Source organism: Callithrix jacchus, chromosome 21 (genome assembly GCF_049354715.1).
Source record: "Callithrix jacchus isolate 240 chromosome 21, calJac240_pri, whole genome shotgun sequence".
Classification (NCBI taxonomy): domain Eukaryota; kingdom Metazoa; phylum Chordata; class Mammalia; order Primates; family Cebidae; genus Callithrix; species Callithrix jacchus.
This window is the reverse complement of record NC_133522.1, coordinates 21,396,611-21,415,795: the sequence shown is the minus strand read 5'-3', so window position 1 is coordinate 21,415,795 and position 19,185 is coordinate 21,396,611. Positions and strand designations below refer to the sequence as shown.

The window sequence follows — 19,185 nt, the reverse complement described above, 5'->3', positions numbered from 1 at the left end:
TTTGATTATCACTTTGTCAAGTCATAAAATATCCTGCTGGTATTATGTTTGATATTTCACTGAATTCAAATATATAAAGAGAACTGACATCCTTAAAATTATAGCCCCCTAGCATGCAAATCATGGTCTCCAGACACTACACTTTCTTAATAAAAGAAAGTAGGGTTCCTTAGACATACAGTTAATTATAAGTATGAAACAAAAATAAAAAAATAAATAAGGGGATCACAGACATCTTTTTAGAGCAGGTAGCAAGGCAGTAAGTAAAGCTTATTAGAGTTGTGTCAAAAGCACTCATGAGCGAATTTTGAATAGGCTGCCATCAGCCAAAATTAAAACAATCCAAGTATCAAGAAGAAGAATTGCAATGGATTCTAATATATAACACCAAACAATAACTGTAACAACAACAAATAACTTGGTCACCATTGGAGAATGATAACAATGATTACTTTCCAATCCCAATGCCTTGACTTTTCTGTTCTTTATAACCTTGCTGGAATAGTCTCACCAGCATTCTTATCCCTCTGATTGTAAGCAAACAAGAAGGGATAAGTGGTATCAATTACTACCTGATTTAGTTGATTTAGATAATTATATCTGAGACTATTGAACTGATGAAGTATAGATGAACCTTTTGGACTTTGAGTTAATGTTATAATGGGATGGGACTTCGGTGGATGGATGTTGCATTTTGTTATGTGGTCAGATGTGAATTTGAGGGGTTGCAGAACCATTTTAGTAGGCAAAATAAAGGCCTCTTCAAATTCTTGGAATTTGTGAATAGTTACCTTACATGGCAAAAGGGACTGTGCAGATATGAGAAGTTTACAGGGTTTGAAATGGAGTCTATGTTGAATTGACTAGATAGGTCCAATGTAATCACATGACATCTAAGATTTGGAAGAGCAATGCAGAAAGATGTCCTCTGTGAAGGACCTGACCTACTGTTCCTGGCTTTGAAGATGGAGAAAGAGGGTCTGTGAGCTAAGAAATGTGTATGGCCTCAGAAACTGGAAACAGCTCTCAGGTTACAGCCAGCAAGAAAATGACGACCTGAGCCCTGCAACTGCAAGAAAATGAATTCTGCCAATAACTCAAATTAGCAGGAAATGGATTCTCCTCTAGAACCTCCAGAAAGGAATGCAGCTTTGCTAACAACTTGATTTTACTTCAGTGTGAGCCATACCAGGTTTCTGATATACAGAACTGTAAAAACAATAAACTTGTGTTGGCTTAAGACACTAAATTTGTGGTAATTTGTTAAGGCAGAAATAGAAAATGAATACAACCTATTAAGTTCAACCTTAATTCTAAAGGCCTTCTACTCTGAAATCACATTATCTTTATCTGCTTCTTGAACAAATCAGGATCTTATAAGATTCAGTTTTCCAGGATCTTACCTGTCGTGAACTCTAACAGCAAAAATGGCAAAACCACTCTCAGAGGAGCCATTAAATGCGGCCAGTGACCAAGATATGAGAAAAATGTCACTGCAGACTAGAACCTGAACATGTCACAAGTTTCCTAAAATGGCCGTCACATTACAGGACTTGTCCACAAGGTCAATTCTGGCCACTTAAACCTCACTTGAAGATAGAGCTAAGGGTTTTCTTTTTAATTTCGTTTTTTTTTTTCTTTGTTTTTAATTGCCCACTTCAGTGTTAGCATAGAGAAAATGTGTTCCTGCTCTCTTGAATAAATCGAATTGACTGAAGAATGCTTGAATTCATTTATCCCAAAACAAAGGCAGAGGACTGAGGGTCACTGGAGTTTCAGGGCTGTTCCCAGCGCTGCGAGCAGAAACGTCAAAACCCACTTCCCTTGGGCCCCAAACTGCGACAGGGACCCTTCTAAGGAGGATGGCTGGGGCGTGGGGAGGCTATAGGAACGCCATCGAGAAGCTAGATCTCAGGCAAAGGAATGCGCTTTAAAAGGAATTGAAACGAAAGAACACAAACTCGAATCCTGGACCTGATTAGGGGCGCAACCACAGACAGCGATAAGGAACGGTTCTCATCCTCCCTTTCATTACCTCCCGCGGAAAGAGGAAGGCCGGAACTACGCTTCCCCGAATGCAGAGCGCGGGAGGGGGCTAAAAAATAGAGTGTTTTTCTCAAGTAGGCTCGCGGGACAACAGGTTTGATTACAAACGCTTTTCCCTCGCCACGGCGCTCCTACCCCTCAGCTTGACTGGTCCAGGCGGCAGTGCGTGGGAAGGCAGCTCAGTCGTCACCGGCAGCGGTTGAATGGAGGCTCTTTACCCCGCGCCCTCACGGTAGATGAAGTCCTTGCTTTGGTCAGAGCGGTAGCTTCTCCGATTGCCTCAAAGCAAGCGGACTACATTTCCCAGGGGTCTGCGGGACTGCCGGGTGGCGTGGGGGCGGTGCCTCACGTCTGGTATAGTCATCCCAAGCCAGTTCGGCGGGACTGTGATGGCCAGAGAGATGACGATCTTAGGTGAGTTCCCGCGGGGTCTTGTTGCTCTTGAGGGCGTAGAGGCGGCCTGAGGATGCCAGCGTGGGCAGGGGTAGTTGGCTCACCTCCTGGATCCTGCTGGATCGGCGGGACGGGAATCGCAAAGGTGACTTAGAGGCGGTTTTCGGCTGTTCGGAGCGAATGGGGGTGGGGACGCCTCTTGGAGGGCCCCGGCCCCGGCCGGCCTAGGTAGGGTAAGCGGCGACCAGCTGTGTCATCCCAGCGACGTCAGACTTAGGGAAGCGTTCCTTTTAACAGCACCTAGGGTTTTGAATTGCCTGTTGAATTGGAGCAAGCTGTGGAAGGCTGCGAGAACGTGCACCTCCAGGACCCCTTTGTGGAGGAAGGGGGAGGAGCTGCATCCGGAGCTGTCGGCTCTTGGGTTGCTGATTTTGGAGGGATTCAGGACTCTGATGAATAACTCGATCGATGCTTTTCCTATCAAATCGGGTTCGGAATTACCAATCCCCCACCCCCACACACCCCCATCCAGCGACTCGAAGGTGATGAAATGCTTCTGAAATGTTGCCCGTAGCTGGAAGGGGAAAATAGGATTCGCATTTGGTTTTATTTCTTTGAGTTATGTGTTGATCAGAATGAGCTAACAATCAGTAAAATGGAGATCTGAAAATTGACGCTTTGGGTCCTTTGTAATATGAGTGGACACAGGTATATAACACAGCCTTCTGATACCAAATACGAAATTAATTCAGAATCCAAAGGGGAATCTTTCTTCACCTATGTTTACAATCTGCGTGTCATTTGTTCCTACTCTTTTTTTTTTTTTTTAATTAGTATTTGTTGAGCATCTCCTATTCCTGGTCTGGGGGATAGTGAACAAAACTTGTCTTCAAGAAGCATTCATAGATGTTGTCGTCAGGGTTGCCCACTTTTATGTTTCTTCTCCCCTAAATATTATCATTGCAAGAAGGATGGCCCTAGTTCATACTTAAATACATAAAAAGTTAACTATGTTATGAAGTGACAGTTTTAATACCTTTGCAACTTTCAGAATTATTTTATCCAATTTATTCATTTCATCCTTTTGAAAGGGAGAAGAAAGTGAGATACGAGGAGAGAGTTTTAACCTTACAATAATAAAGGTTTTGTTGTGAGAATTTTAATAGTGGAGTTTAAAAAAGTAATTGAAGCTGTTTATAAAGCTGTAAAATCTAAATATTAATTGATCAATAATATTAGATTATATCTGGCTTTTGCTCCAGATAAATGTTGTTTCCTGTCACAATCTGTACAAATAATTTTGAAATATTTTTACATTTTATTTCTTCATTCACCCATTAGAGAATGATACAGACATACAGTTATAGAGCGTTTTTGTTGTTTGTGTTGTTAACTTCATTTTAAATTGTATTTTATAATTTACATTTTGAAAAACCTCCTGAGAGTAGTGTTATCAGTAGTCCTATACCAAATTTTGATATATATCTTTTTAGCTTTGTTTCAAGGAGTGATATTAAAGGGTCTTTGCTACAGTAATTTAGCACATTGTACTAGTTTGATAAAATACATCTTTTAATTTTCCTGTATTTCAGGATCAGCTGTTTTGACTCTCCTGTTGGCTGGCTATTTGGCACAGCAGTATTTACCATTGCCTACTCCTAAAGTGATTGGCATTGATCTTGGCACCACCTATTGTTCCGTTGGGGTATTTTTTCCTGGCACAGGAAAAGTAAAGGTGATTCCAGATGAAAATGGGCATATCAGCATACCCAGCATGGTGTCCTTTACCGACAATGATGTATATGTGGGGTATGAAAGCGTAGAGCTGGCAGATTCAAATCCTCAAAACACAATATATGATGCCAAAAGATTCATAGGCAAGATTTTTACCCCAGAGGAGCTGGAGGCTGAAATTGGTAGATATCCATTTAAGGTAAGTGATTAATCAAAAATCTGTATTAATTTTAGTGTACTCTTTCAGTTAATGCTTCGGCTTCATCTCACAAACATTCTGTCTCTTCTAGCTTAATCAATTAATACAGGAAAGTTCTGTTATCTTACATAACAAATTCCACAGCAGCTCTTGGATGAGTTAATCACTGATTCCATAATGGTAACAGATGCTTAAGACCTTACCATTTTCTTGCTCTCACATCCTCAGCATGTCTGCTTAGCTCTTTCAGGGTAGCAGGAAGGTTGATGAAGCCCTGTGTACCATAGATAGATCATCTGTGTGTGTATGTGTTCATATTTGTGTACATATAAAGAGAACATAATGATGTACTAAAATTATTCTTGTTAATATGCACTAGAAGATTCAACTATCCATTACTCTTAGAAATGAGTAATTTGGGAAAAAAAGGGAGAAGATCTTGAGTTACATATTTGAATGAGCAACTTCTGTTTCTTACATTTTGTCATTTATTCTTTCATTTATTCAGCAAATATATATTGAGGATCTTGTGCGTTCTAGTTAATATGCTTAGTGATGAATTTTATTCTGTTGTTATTAAAAACTAGTATAGGCCAGGCACAGTGGCTCACACCTGTAATCCCAGCCCTTTGGGAGACTGAGTTGGGCAGATTACCTGAGGTCAGGAGTTCAAGACCAGCCTGACCAACATCATGAAACCCCGTCTCTACCAAAAATACAAAAATTAGCTGAGCATGGTGGCTTGCACCTGTAGTCCCAGCTACTCATGAGGTTGAGGGAGGAGAATTTCTTGAACCTGGGAGACAGAGGATGTGGTGAGCTGAGATCACACCACTGCACTCCAGCCTGGGCAACAGAGCAAGACTCCATCTTAAAAAATAAAAAAAACTAATATGGATTCATTTTATAGATTTTAAGGTATAATATTTAATAAGTTCTAATCTTGGTGAATATACTGGATAGATTACAAATATATTTTTGATTTTGTAAAGATAAAGGTAAGTTTTCATTAGGTCTAGTATTTATGTATATATGTTTGTCTGTATCTCTGTCTTATACATATATATATATATATACACACATACTTTTTTATTTATTTACTTATTTGCAAATCCTCTTTGCAGGTTTTAAACAAAAATGGAATGGTTGAGTTTTCTGTGACAAGTAATGAGACCATCACAGTGTCCCCAGAATATGTTGGCTCTCGACTATTGTTGAAGTTAAAGGAAATGGCAGAGGAATATCTTGGAATGCCAGTTGCCAATGCTGTCATTTCTGTACCAGCAGAATTTGATCTAAAACAGAGAAATTCAACAATTGAAGCTGCTAACCTTGCAGGTAACAGTACCCTTGACTGAGTTGCACTTTTCTCAAAGTTGTGTTAGATTCAAAACCTTCTATAGGTTTATCACTTCCCAAACCACACAACCATAGTCACGATAAACAAACTAAATGGTAGGTGTATTTCTGGAGGGACGGGACTAATAGGATATACGTATATATGAAAGGGAATTTATTAAGGTGTATTGACTCACAGGATCACAAGGTAAAGTCTCACACTAGGCTGACTGCAAGCTGAGAAGCAAAGAAGCCAGTCTGAGTCCCCACACCTCAAAAGTAGGGAAGCTGACCGTGCAGCCTTCAGTCTGTGGCCAAAGGCCGGAGAGCCCCTGGCAAACCACTGGTGTAGGTCCAAGAGTCCAAAAGCTAAAGAACTTTCTGTTCGGGGGCAGAAAGCATCGAACACGGGAGAAAGATGGAGTCCAGAAGACTCGGGCACTCTCATCCTTCCACATTCTTCTGTCTACTTTTATTCTAGCCACGCTCTGGCTCTGGCAGCTGACTAGATGGTTCCCACCCAGATTGAGGGTGGGTCTGCCTCTCCCAGTCCACTGACTCAAATATTAATCTCCTTTAGCAATACCCTCACAGATACACTCAGGCACAATACTTTGCAACCTTCAATCCAGTCAAGATGACAGGATTAACCATCACAGTAGGTAAAGTAGATGGCTTTTTTTTTTTTTTTTTTTTTTTGAGACGGAGTTTCGCTCTTGTTACCCAGGCTGGAGTGCAATGGCGCGATCTCGGCTCGCCGCAACCTCCGCCTCCTGGGTTCAGGCAATTCTCCTTGCCTCAGCCTCCTGAGTAGCCGGGATTACAGGCATGCGCCACCATACCCAGCTAATTTTTTGCATTTTTAGTAGAGACGGGGTTTCACCATGTTGATCAGGATGGTCTCGATCTCTTGACCTCGTGATCCACCCGCCTCGGCCTCCCAAAGTGCTAGGATTACAGGACTGAGCCACCGCGCCGGGCCCAGTAGATGGCTTTTTATACAGGTCTATAATTTTGAAAGCTCTGTAACACAATATAAAATGTATATGTAACAAGAACCAATGAGATAGCTACAGGACAAAGGCTCAAAGAGAAAATGGACACATGTTAGCAGTGAGGAATTATTTCCTTTAAATTTCTTTAATGTTAAGGTCAACATAATTTTTTAAATCTGAGGTAGATCATTTAATCATTTAACATTTAATACCATTGAACCAATACTGAGGTCCTTACTAAAAAAAGAAGGAAATCTTTGTTCTCATGCAGCTTATATTCTACCAGAGAGAAAAACAGAATGAGCATAAAAGGTAAATTTAATAGTGTTTTCAGCCTCTGCAATGCTGATATTTTGGGCCAGATAAATCTTTATTGTGGAGGACTGTCCTGTAAACTACAAAATATTTAGCAGCATCCCATGCCTCTGTTCACCATTTACTAACAGCACCCTCCTCCACCAAGTGGTGACAATGAAAAATGTCTCCATATGTTGTCATATTTCTTCCAGGGGTAAAATCCTGCCTTGTTGAGAGCCACTGATACAACGTATATCAGAAAGTAACCTACCATGAGGAAAAGAACAGGATAATGGGCAAGGTTGCTTTTGGTGCTCAGGGGATGGAGGGCTTGTAGAATTAAATAGGGTGGTCAGGTCATTGAGAAAGTGACATTTAAGCACATTTGAAGAAATCAAAATAGTTAACCATGCAGACACACCAAGAAGGTGTGTTGTAGGAAGAAAAGTCAGCCAGTGCAACAGCTGTAAGCTGGGAGTTTGCTGGTACATAGAGGCTAGGAAGTTGATCAGTGTGGCCAGAGTGGAGTAAGTGGTAAAATTACACAGCTGAAGGGAAGGGTGTTATAATCTTTGGAAGAATTCTTTAGAGTGTGAATGTTGTGTTAGCTACTGATGCATAATATCATACTACTTTCCAGACCACTCATAAGTATAGCATTCAGTTTAAAGCAGGAATTTCATTTGAAGAAACCTGATCTTTTACGGGCTCAACATAAGCCTCTCTAATATCCACAGCACTTAGTGATAGTATATAATGATTAAATTTTTATTACTCATATGTTCCAAAGTAAAATATGATTATTAGAAAAGGCTGGGAGATTTTTTGAAAATTAAGGATCAATTAATAGAGTAGAGTGACCTATTCCACTGAACCTTAGCTATTTCTTCATATGATAATCTTTCAGAATTATTTTAAAGACACCATTTAGAAGAGCCTATGTTTATTGTTCCCATTTCATGCTTCTGTTCGATTTGTGACTGCTCTCATTATTACTCGGTGGTGCAGTTCATGTCATAGAAGACACAAATGTACTGTGAGATTGAGTGGGACAAGATTACTTTATAGCATCCTCTCATGAGTTTTTTTCCCCTTCAACTAATCTTACAGGATTGAAGATTTTGAGGGTAATAAATGAACCCACAGCGGCAGCTATGGCCTATGGCCTCCACAAGGCTGACGTTTTCCACGTCTTGGTAATAGACTTGGGAGGAGGAACGCTAGATGTGTCTTTACTGAATAAACAAGGAGGAATGTTTCTAACCCGAGCAATGTCTGGTAAGAAAAATGGAGGGAGAGTTAAAGAGGTTTAGACAGTGCTTTCTTAAACATATCCAATGTGTAATGCTTTTTTTCCCCCAGAATTCTTTAACTTCTTTTCGATAATTTATACCAACATTTTATATATTTATAGCAAAAAGTTAAATCTCAAAAATTGACTGGGCATCCTATAAGTCAGATAAATATGTTACCAATTACCCCGTTAGAGCTCACTGAACCATCAGGACTTTTCATAGTGAAGGTAAAGAAAGGGAACAGAGGAAAGAAAACTTTCTTTAAAATGAAGGGTGATCAGTATATTTCATTTAATACGTTTTATAAAATAAATGTCTTTAGAAAATTTAATTGTATTTTTTTTTACTAAGACAATTGGTTTCACTAATGTAGAACAATTAATGCCAGCCATAAAATATGTAATTAAATGTGTTATTATTACAAGTTCAGATTTGTTCTCTTTTCCCTATATCACCATTTAATTGTATTTTTCCCTAGGACATGTTAGGATTTTGCATTCTAAATCATTTTTTAAAGGTTTTTGTTTTGTTTAATTTAGCTTAAGGAATTAAACCAGTTTGAGAAGTTGAATTGTAAGGTATAGGTATTCTAACCTCTGCATTTTTTTTTTTTCTCTTAACCAGACCCTTTTTTGAATCAAGTTAAATACCAGGGATTTATATTACGTTACCCATTTTCTTTGAAATCATTTTTCTAGTTTTCAGGTAGAAAAGTAGAAAGACATTTTCAGGTCTTAATCAGGCAAGCAAAAAAATGAAAGGAAGAAAAAGAGATTAAATACCTACCTTTTCATTGTAAGAAGAACTTTCTTCTGTTGAGAATGACATTCAGTGTTTTTAAATAGCTACTTGTAAGCCAATCTGTATTCATAATCTGTTTTCTGAAAAATATTTGATATTATGAAGAGATATTTTCTTTTATATAAGTTAACCCAGTTATTTTGTTTTTGATTTTTTAAATTTTTATTTATTGATTTATTTTGTAGAGACAGGGTCTTACTGTGTTGCCCAGTCCAGTCTCCAACTCCTGGCCTCAAGCAGTCCTCCAACCTCAGCCTCCCAAAGTTCTAGGATTACCAGTGTGAGCCACCATGCCCAGAAACACAGTTATTTTTAACTAATCTTTGTTTGAATAAAATTGTAATAATACATGAAACAGGGGTTTGTTATTCCCAGAATATAATTTTTACATGTACATAATAACATATGTGTATACGTACATATATGCATAAGTATATTAAACTTTTTAATTTTTCACTCAGGAAACAATAAACTTGGAGGACAGGACTTCAATCAAAGATTGCTTCAGTACTTATATAAACAGATCTATCAAATGTATGGCTTCATGCCCTCTAGGAAAGAGGAAATCCACAGATTGAGACAAGCTGTGGAAATGGTCAAATTAAATCTGACTCTTCATCAATCTGCTCAGTTGTCAGTATTACTAACAGTGGAGGAACAGGACAGGAAGGAACCTCTCAGTAGTGACACTGAACTGCCAAAAGACAAACTTTCCTCAGCAGATGACCATCGTGTGAACAGTGGGTTTGGACATGGCCTTTCTGATAGGAAAAGTGGAGAAAGTCAGGTTTTATTTGAAACAGAAATATCACGTAAACTTTTTGATACCCTTAATGAAGACCTCTTTCAGAAAATACTCATACCCATTCAGCAAGTATTGAAAGAAGGCCACCTGGAAAAGACTGAGATTGATGAGGTGGTTTTAGTTGGGGGCTCCACTCGTATTCCTCGGATTCGTCAAGTCATTCGAGAGTTCTTTGGAAAAGATCCCAACACATCTGTAGACCCTGACCTAGCAGTGGTAACGGGAGTGGCTATCCAAGCAGGTATTGATGGAGGCTCTTGGCCTCTCCAAGTCAGTGCTTTAGAAATTCCCAATAAGCATTTACAAAAAACCAACTTCAACTGAATTCTGGAGGAATAATGGTTATTTGTGATCTTGTCTGATGATCTCTTCCCATGTGTCAGATTACCTTCTCCACAAAAGGAAGTCTGTATGTAAAATATCACAGATTTACCTACAGGGTAACATGTAGATACAGGAAAATTTTACATAGCATTATGTCTTGGGATTAGACATGACCAGATTGATCCTATTTGATTTTGGAGAGACCCTATTCTAACAAATAACTTCTAAAATGATAAAATTGAGGTGCACCTCTCTTACAAGAGTATGGATGACTGTATTTTCTGGATTCTGGAGATAGATAACCATATGCACTTAACATTATATTCTGTAAACATTAAATAGTGCCAATTACGAGATTCCCAGTTCTTACTAAATTGTATTAGCAAGAACTGGTAATTTCTTGGTTATCACATGTAACTATTAATTTGAACTATACTTGAAAGACAGCATTAATGTCAGGCATTTACAGTGGCTGGAAGATAGTAGTAGTATTAGTATAAACTGCATACAAAATATTTAATAACTGCTATATTTTATAACAAATTTACATTTACAAATTCAGTATTTTGTTAAGCCTAATATTGTAATCCCCATTGTCTGGGAGTTTTATGTATTTAATGGATGAATTTATTTTACTCTTAAAGGTATGCAAATGTTTCAGCACTATATAGTAGAAATACCCAATTTATATTCTACTTCCTTTATGTCCTGTACATCATTCTCTGCTTGGCTTTCCCTGATTCTTTTTGGTTAGAGAATAATATTACAATTATTAATTGCATTTGAAGAATGTGTTAATGTCATAATAAAGCCATGATTATTATCTCATTTTTGTTATCCAAGACCTTTGAAAACATTGGCAAATAGTATCAATTACCCACATATTTATTTTATATTTTTGTTTCTTTGTTTATGTTTTCAGTAAGCCCTGAGGAATATAGCATGTATTTGAGATATTATATGGTTTTGGTTCTGTATTACTCAGATTTTTTCTCATATTTAGTTTTGAATGAGGAAAATGTGCTCAGTTATAAAAGCCATGTTATGTTTTCTATTATTATTTTTAAATAGTCACACTTGGACTATTTTCAACCATTAGGTTAGTTTGTGATGAGAGCAAAAAATTGTGAATACTGGAAATAATGTAGAAATGTAATGTGGAAGGCGTTATGGCAGTTTCAGTTTCTACAAATCAGCATTTGTAGCAGAGTTGTTTTTTTGTTTGTTTGTTTCCTTTAAGAAAAACCACAGGGACCAAGACAGAAAATATAACAGTTTGATTTCTATAATTATTTTATTTGATGATATGTGGATACACATACATATTTTTCTTAGTAGAGGAATGCTTCACATTATTACTAAAAAATTATATCTGGTCAACTTTTTTTTTACTGTAAAGTATGTCTGCTTTATAATTGTTGAATTCGACAGTATATTGAATTTCCAGTCACTGAAAAAGGAAACTAAGCAAGTTCATTTCAAAAACCTCAAAACATTTCAGCTTCTCATATAGTAAAAAGCTGAATATTAGTAATATTTTTCATATCTAAAAAAAATTCTTAGCAATGAAATTGCTGTTAAAACACAAATTTCAGTCAAATACCTTTGTGTACAGAAAATGTCTATAGTAGTTAGATAGAAAAGTATACTATGTTTGTTGAAGTATTTTACTTTAGAATGAATAGAGAAATGCCAAAGATGAATCCTTCACTGCATTAGAAAAATATTCCAGATGTTCTCTTGGACTTTATATAAGTCTGTAGCAGATTGTAGAATTGAAAAAGTCTTTGTGAAGGTCTTCTAAAAGTGTTCAGTTTATCTCAGAATCTCCATATATAGTATCAGCTTTAACCTAAAACATTATAATATTAAAAAATAACTTGAGTTTCTCAAATGTTTGAGATGTTCAATACAATCTCTTAGTCCATTAATGCTTTTGGAAACAATTGACAAAATAGGGCAGGCAGCTAATCTTATGTACTGAAGTTGGAATTTAAATAATTTGTATCTGAAAATTAGAATGACAGTGTTGGATTTTGGGGGCAGTAGTTTAGCATATTCTCTAGTATATAGCTACACCTTAAATAAAATGAAGGAATGTCTTCAATCATATGTTAGGGGGCTATTAATAGTCTTAAAATCAATGTAGTTTATTTATTTAAAAGATAATGCATCCTGAAAGGGATCATTTATGAATAATAATCTGAAGTCTTTTCATAAAACAATTTACTTTAGTTGTACATTTAGCCAGTGTTATTTGAAGTACGTAACTTTTAAAATATTAAGTGTCTTGTCTGATTCAAATATTTGAATGAGTAATTTATTTTGTATCAGGAATGTTTTGGTACTGTGTTTTTATTCAAACCACTGACTTAACAGATACTACTGTGTGTAACATGTACTAAATATTACAGTTATTGTGCATAACAGATTGTTCCTCTTATATTTGTGTGTATACAGGTAATTCATGTTTTCATGTAAATAAATACCATTTTGCAGTTTGATTTTTAAACTGTATTTTTCATTCGGGTCTAGTCTGGAGTATATTTTTCAGGCATCTAAATAAGAAAGTGAGGATGGAACTGATTTGTTGCCCTAGGCACTCAACCTCACTAGCTGTTGCCTAGTTTCAGAAATGTGCATTTCTCTGTATCCTTTGTGTTGCTGATATGCTTTCCACTTATTATTCTAATTTAGGAAAGACAGTTCTTATAGCATATGAACAGTATCTTCAGAATTCCAAATACTAATTCATGGCTTCTGACCATAATGGAGCCAGGAGCTAAACTATGCTAACCTAATCTAGTTAGTTAATAAATAATCCTGCATAACAGGATTCCTTTGGTTGATGGTTAATAAATATTTCTCTAACAAAGTTTATATTAGTCTTTGGATAAAAAAGAAATATTAATTGTGTTTTGCTTCTTTAAGAAATGCATTTGATTAATGTAGTCTTTTAAGATGAGTCTTTTTAAATAATGATGGTAGACTTGACCTTGGAGGGACTCAAATATATGAGGAAATACAGCAATACTTCCTATTTACCTTAGTTAACAGATAGTGCCTCACTGAGGTAGGCAGCTTCTGATGTAAGACCCAATGATCTCCACTTCGTGGAATTCACACCCTTGTGTAATCTTATTCTCTTGAATTTGGGCAAGAGATAATGAAGCTCTGCTAATGAATAATATGGCAGAAGTGCTGGGATGTCATTTCTGAAACTAGGTTTAAAAAAGACCAGCTTTCTTCTTGGTTGCACCCTCTTGCTGTCTTATCTTTCAGAGCCCAGCTGCCATGTAAGAAAGAACGTAAAGAAGGCTTTTCTGGTGAATACAGGTGTAGAAAGACACCCTATGAGAGGCCACGTAGAGGTGAACAGGTACCCCCCACTGATAGGAGACGTATTTCCAGCTACAGCAGACAGCCTTCTTGAAATGAACCCTCCAGCCTTGGTAAGGCTTGAAATAATGCAGCTACAACTGACTGAATGCCACCTCATGAGAGATCTTAATTCTTATTTTGGCAAAAATTATAAACAGTTTGCCTTCCATCTGCTATGTCCAGGTTCCTAACCCACAGAAAATGTGAGATCATTCATTTTTTTTTTTTTCTTGTAATTTAGGTTCTGGGGTACATGTGCAGATTATGCAGAATTGTTGCATAGGTACATACATGGCAAGGTGGTTTGCTGCCTCCATCCCCCCATCACCCATATCTGGTATTTCTCCCCTCATTATCCCTCTCCACCCTTCCCACCCCCACCATCCCTCCCGTAGCCCCCCACTACTGACCACTGTGTGTGATGGTCCTCTCCCCGTGTCCACGTTTATTAATTGTTCAACACCCCCCTATGAGTGATAATATATGGTGTTTGGTTTTCTGTTCTTGTGTCAGTTTGCTGAGAAAGATGGTTTCCAGATTCATCCATGTCCCTATGAAGGACATGAACTCATTGTCAAATTTTTGTTGTTTTAAAGTACTAAACTTTGAATTAGTTTGTTACACAACAGCAGATAATGGTGTTTTTACTACAGCACTGCTCTAAATATTTTACTAATACTAATCAGTTTAATTTAGTTCTAGCCACCATATGAGTAGGTACTATTATCTGCATTTTCAAATAGGGAAATTAAGGCATAGATGTGTTAGGCAGTTTTCCCAGGATTACAACTACCAAGTGAGAGAATCAGGATTCAATCCAGTTGATGCTTGTAAACCAAATGCTGTGCTGCCCAATTCATTGCAGAATATAATCCCCGTAGTACCTTTAGCTGTTCCATTATCACACCTAGATAGTATCCATGGAAGGCCTCTTATTTACCAAATAATGTTAACACTGGAGATTTATGGTATTTATACCTTTACATTTTCAACAAGCAGGTTTAGAACTTAATTTCTTAAATACAAAATGAAATCAATAGCACTTATTTCATTTGGTTTTTGCAAGTGCCTGGCATGTAGAAAGTGATATTAACACATATGGTAGATACAGAAACAGTGTTCAGTGGCTGCCAATTTTATGTGGATTTTATTTATTTATTTATTTGTGTTTTGAGATGGAGTCTTCCTTTGTCTCCCAGGTGGAAGTGCAGTGGTGTGGTCTGCAGCCTCCACCTCCCAGGTTCTGGCAATTCTCCTGCCTCAGCCACCTGAGTAGCTGGGATTACAGGCACATGCCAATCTGGCTAAATTTTGTATTTTTAGTAGAGACAGTGTTTTGCCATGTTGGCCAGGCTGATTTCAAACTCCTGACCTCAGATGATCTGCCTCCTAAAATCTAGGATTACAGGAATAAGTCACTGTGATTGGCCTTATGTGGGTTTATTAGGGATGCCACAAGTGGGTTATATTACCTAATATCCTCAGAGCCTAATTCAATGGGTCTAGAATTTCTGTAAATTGTTGAGAGTTCTGATTAAATATGTAAAAAAGTTTGATTAGTAAAGCATTTACTTTGTTTTGGCAAGAATTATAAACAGTTTGCTTCACATTAAGTTGTTTAGATTTTAAAGCAGGAATAAATGCAATTTGTTTGATACTTCATGAATTACCTACCAATTGGCTTACCTAAAATACCTAAAAAATTTCAAATGCTCTAACACTTGTAACTCTGTAACTTATTTTATATTTATATGTATGTATATGTGTATGTGTGTATGTGTATGTATGTGAAGTTATTATGATAAAAACACCCACATTTTTTCTGTTAAGAATTCATCCACCTTAAATTATTTAACATGGACTGTTGGAAAGTGGAAATTGGGTCTCAATTATTAGTTGTAATCAATACCCTTCCTCTGTTTCCCAAGTTGCTATAGTAATAAGGTAATTTTGACATGATGGAAAAGTACTCTGAGTAGTTGTGGCAGACCCTGCTAAATGCATCTCAACATTTATTCTATTTATGCTCACTTCCAGAACCCAGTTTTATTTGAAGCAGCAATATCCTTTACTTCAAAAACTTTATTTCCCAGCTTCCCTTGCAGCTAGGGATGGCTCTGTGATATAATTCTGGCCAATGAGATCTAAGCATAAATCACTAGGTATAAACTCAGGATTTTTAAAAAAAATTACACATTTGGATTGTACAAACTATTGAACTACAGACTAATTTTAAGTGACTCTTCTAGGAATGAGACATCTTGGTAGAGAACTAGAAAGAGCATCATCAGCTTTGTAGTCACATAGACCTGGATTCTGTGTCTTATTGTCCCAGCTCCTCTTGGAATCTTAGTATCATATTTGGTAAACAGAGTGGATAATGCTTTTCTTACATTATTTAGTGGGGATTGAAAGTGATACATGTTCCAAATATATAGCACATTACCTGGCACATCCCGAGCTTTCAATAATAAACATTCTCATTATCTTCAAAGAAAGCAACTTAATGCTACTTAGGATTTTTCTCTATCAGCTATGGTAAATATTTTGTATATTTAAATTTATCCTTATATTGTTAATCTATTTTGAAGTTATAATCTTTAAACAAATCATACAATCATGGAATAACTGTTTTATTACAAATGTGCTACCTTTCTGTAATACAATCATTTTGAGTACTTTTCACTTTGTTTCTAGTATACATTAATAATTGAACAAGCTCAATGTACATAATTGAAATAAGTTTAAAATATTAATTTCTTAAAATAATAAAATTATCTTTGAATAACTGATTTAGTCATTTTTTGTTTTTTACTTTTGCTTTCCTTTTACTCTGTCTTACATATGAAGATAATATATATCTGTATATACATGCAGAAAACACATATTCTAAATACACAGATTGATGAATTTCCATAAACTGAACTTTCACAAAGTGAATCACTCAGATTCACTTCAAGAAACAAAATTCTACCATTATCCCAGAAGTCTTACTTTGTATACTCTATTATAACCCCTCCCCACCAAGGATAACCAGTATCCCAATTTCTAACAGTATAAATTAGTTTTTCTTTAAAAAAATTATATAAATAGGATCATGGACTCATATAGTAATATTCTTTTGTGGCTATTTCACTCAACATTCTTTGTGAGATTCGTCAGAGTGCCTGTAGCTGTTGTTCATCCAGTCTCATAGCTAGATAGAGTTCTATTATGTGAATATACCACAATTTATCCATGATTTTCCACTATATTTTAAAATTATGCAGATTTGCTGATTTACTAAAATTATAGGAGTAGAGAGCTAAAACATTTTTAACTGATATTAATGAAATATCTTGATTCCTTTCTTAATGGAATTCAACAGCTAATTATTCATGAGTACAAAGCACTTGTAAAGACAGGACAACACTTCAAGTAGCTCACATCCTTAAGGGAGGTGACTTTAGATAATACAAGTTTTCTAGTTTAAGGCAACTTTTCATAAATACCCTTAGGAAATGAAGGATGGTTGTACAGGGTTGCATAGGGAAGGAAAAAGAGGATAAAAGAATTGGTTGATGACTTTAAAGAGCATGCTAAACTCTATTATTAAAATCTTCTTGAAAGAAAATCCAACTGAAGTTTAAAGACAAAATTTGAAGGGCAATTCAGCGACATAATATTGCCTCTTTTAAATAAAATTACTAAAGATAAAGTCCTTCAGAATCTGATTAGGACTACAAATCAACAATCCTCTCATTAAATGTAATAAAATATCTCACTGAGGTTGATATATTAATCAAAGAATAATGTTCCAAAGAAAATGCTAGTTTTTTTACTCAAAAGTGAATAGCAAAAATATAAAAAATTATAAAATTCTGTTAATATATAATTACTCTTTCCAAAAGCAGCTGAATAACATTTTTTTCTGATTCCTTCATCATTTCATACATTGTACAATAACTCAACATATATTTTTAATATTTATTTGTTTTGTTTATTTATTTTAAAGGCAGGGTGTCTGTCACCCAAGCTGGAGTGCTATAGTGTATCATCTCACTGCAGGCTTGAACTCCTGGGCTCAAGCTATCCTCCCACCTCAGCGTCCTGAGTAGCTGGGATTACAGGTGTGCACTATCATGCCTGTCTCATTTTTTTCATTATATTTTCTTATTTTTTGTATAGACAGGATCTTGCTATGTTGCTCAGGTTGGTCTCAAGCTCCTGGCTTCAAGCTATCCTTTCACCTCGGCCTCTCTAAATGCTGGAAGTATGAGTGTGTACCACAGTGCTCAGCCCACATCTATATAAATTGGTACTTACTGTACTCTAAAACGTCTAGTCATTCATTATACAAACATTTGTTTGTATAATGGGTATCAGTTATGCGAAAGGACTATGCTAGGAACATAACATACAAAGACGATTAAAGCTAGGCACTTGCCTTCAAGGGGAAAGGAGACTTAAAAAAAATTAAAATAGAGTATGAGCCCTGCCATGATAAACGTATGGATGTGGGGCTAATGAGAGCACAGAAAAGTGGCGTCTAGATCACACTGGAGGGCAGAGGGAGAAGATCGAGGGATACTCCATTGAGAAAGGAAATCCCAAGTGAAGTTAGAGACTTAAAGAACAAGTGTTACTTAGCATTTTGCTCAATGTGGATAAGATAAGCATGAATCAAAGAGGGAAGACTCAGTACAGCCCAGAATAGTTAGAAACTGTGGTGCTGGCTGGGGGCGGTAGGTCACGCTTGCAATCACAGCACTTTGGGAGGCTGAGATAGGCAGATCACCTGAGGTCTGGAGTTCAAGAACAGCCTGGCCAAAATGGTGAAAACTTGTTGCTACTAAAAATACAAAAATTAGCCCGGCCTGCAATCCCAGCTACTTGGGAGGCTGAGGCAGGAGAATCACTTGAACCTGGGGGATGGAGGGGCAGAGAGCAGATCTGGCACGATAGCACTCCAGCCTTGGCAACAATAGTGAAACTCCGTCACAAACAAACTCTGGTGCCTATTAGTGTGTGTGCCAACTCAGAGCAGGGGCCTATCCTTGTGCATTTCTTCTCTATCTTTGCTTTTTAAATGCTAATGCATATGGTTTTTTTTTATTATATGCATTAACACACAGCTAAAGTAATTTATGTTTTGTCCTTGAGTCTTGTGTTATTCCAGCTTCTGTTGTCATTTCATAGAAAAGTCCCTTCTGACATATCAACTTCTGTGGTGCTTCAAATTCCACAATTCTTCCAGAGTCTAGAACAAGCACCCTGAAATGTGAAAAAATATAGCATCAGATAACCTACAGTCTTCCACTTCACATTTTTTGGTACTCCTAATATAAAGTGTAAACTTTTGTACAAGTTATATCAGTACAAAATATAGGTGCTAGTTAATTCAGGAACTATATCAAGTTTTCTAATATTCTTTTAGCTTTAACTTTTGCTTCCAATTCTTTTAGAAAATACCTTCTATACCATTAGGGAAAATTTTATATCTCTCAGCACATATATAATTATTTATGACTGGCAAGTAATCATATGCCCAATATTGATCTTGGCAGAAAGGATTTTATTTCTGAAAAGAAAGAAAGC

General features: G+C 36.6%; 2 protein-coding genes and 1 long non-coding RNA gene across 7 annotated transcripts in view; 1 reads left to right on the top strand and 2 right to left on the bottom strand.

Moving 5' to 3' along the window:
- The window catches only part of LOC108589410 (uncharacterized), a 207,063-nt gene extending 204,812 nt beyond the window's left edge, over positions 1 to 2,251 (bottom strand). For all 3 annotated transcript variants that reach the window (XR_013530574.1, XR_013530572.1, XR_013530573.1), the window contains exon 1: positions 2,182 to 2,251. This is a non-coding gene — a long non-coding RNA (uncharacterized LOC108589410). The remainder of the gene's footprint in view (positions 1 to 2,181) is intronic.
- A 123-nt stretch (positions 2,252 to 2,374) lies between these two features.
- Positions 2,375 to 12,739, top strand: HSPA13 (heat shock protein family A (Hsp70) member 13). The gene is made up of 5 exons (XM_003735372.6): positions 2,375 to 2,460; positions 4,032 to 4,372; positions 5,497 to 5,710; positions 8,113 to 8,280; positions 9,560 to 12,739. Exons 1-5 carry the CDS (start codon positions 2,436 to 2,438, stop codon positions 10,225 to 10,227), a joined length of 1,416 nt encoding a protein of 471 aa, XP_003735420.2. The 5' UTR covers positions 2,375 to 2,435; the 3' UTR covers positions 10,228 to 12,739.
- The window catches only part of LOC100395919 (ATP-binding cassette sub-family C member 2-like), a 106,175-nt gene continuing 96,548 nt past the window's right edge, over positions 9,559 to 19,185 (bottom strand). For all 3 annotated transcript variants that reach the window (XM_008986488.5, XM_054248945.2, XM_035283003.3), the window contains one exon: positions 9,559 to 18,861. In XM_008986488.5, coding sequence (XP_008984736.2) covers positions 18,723 to 18,861 — 139 coding nt within the window. In that variant the 3' untranslated portion in view covers positions 9,559 to 18,722. The remainder of the gene's footprint in view (positions 18,862 to 19,185) is intronic.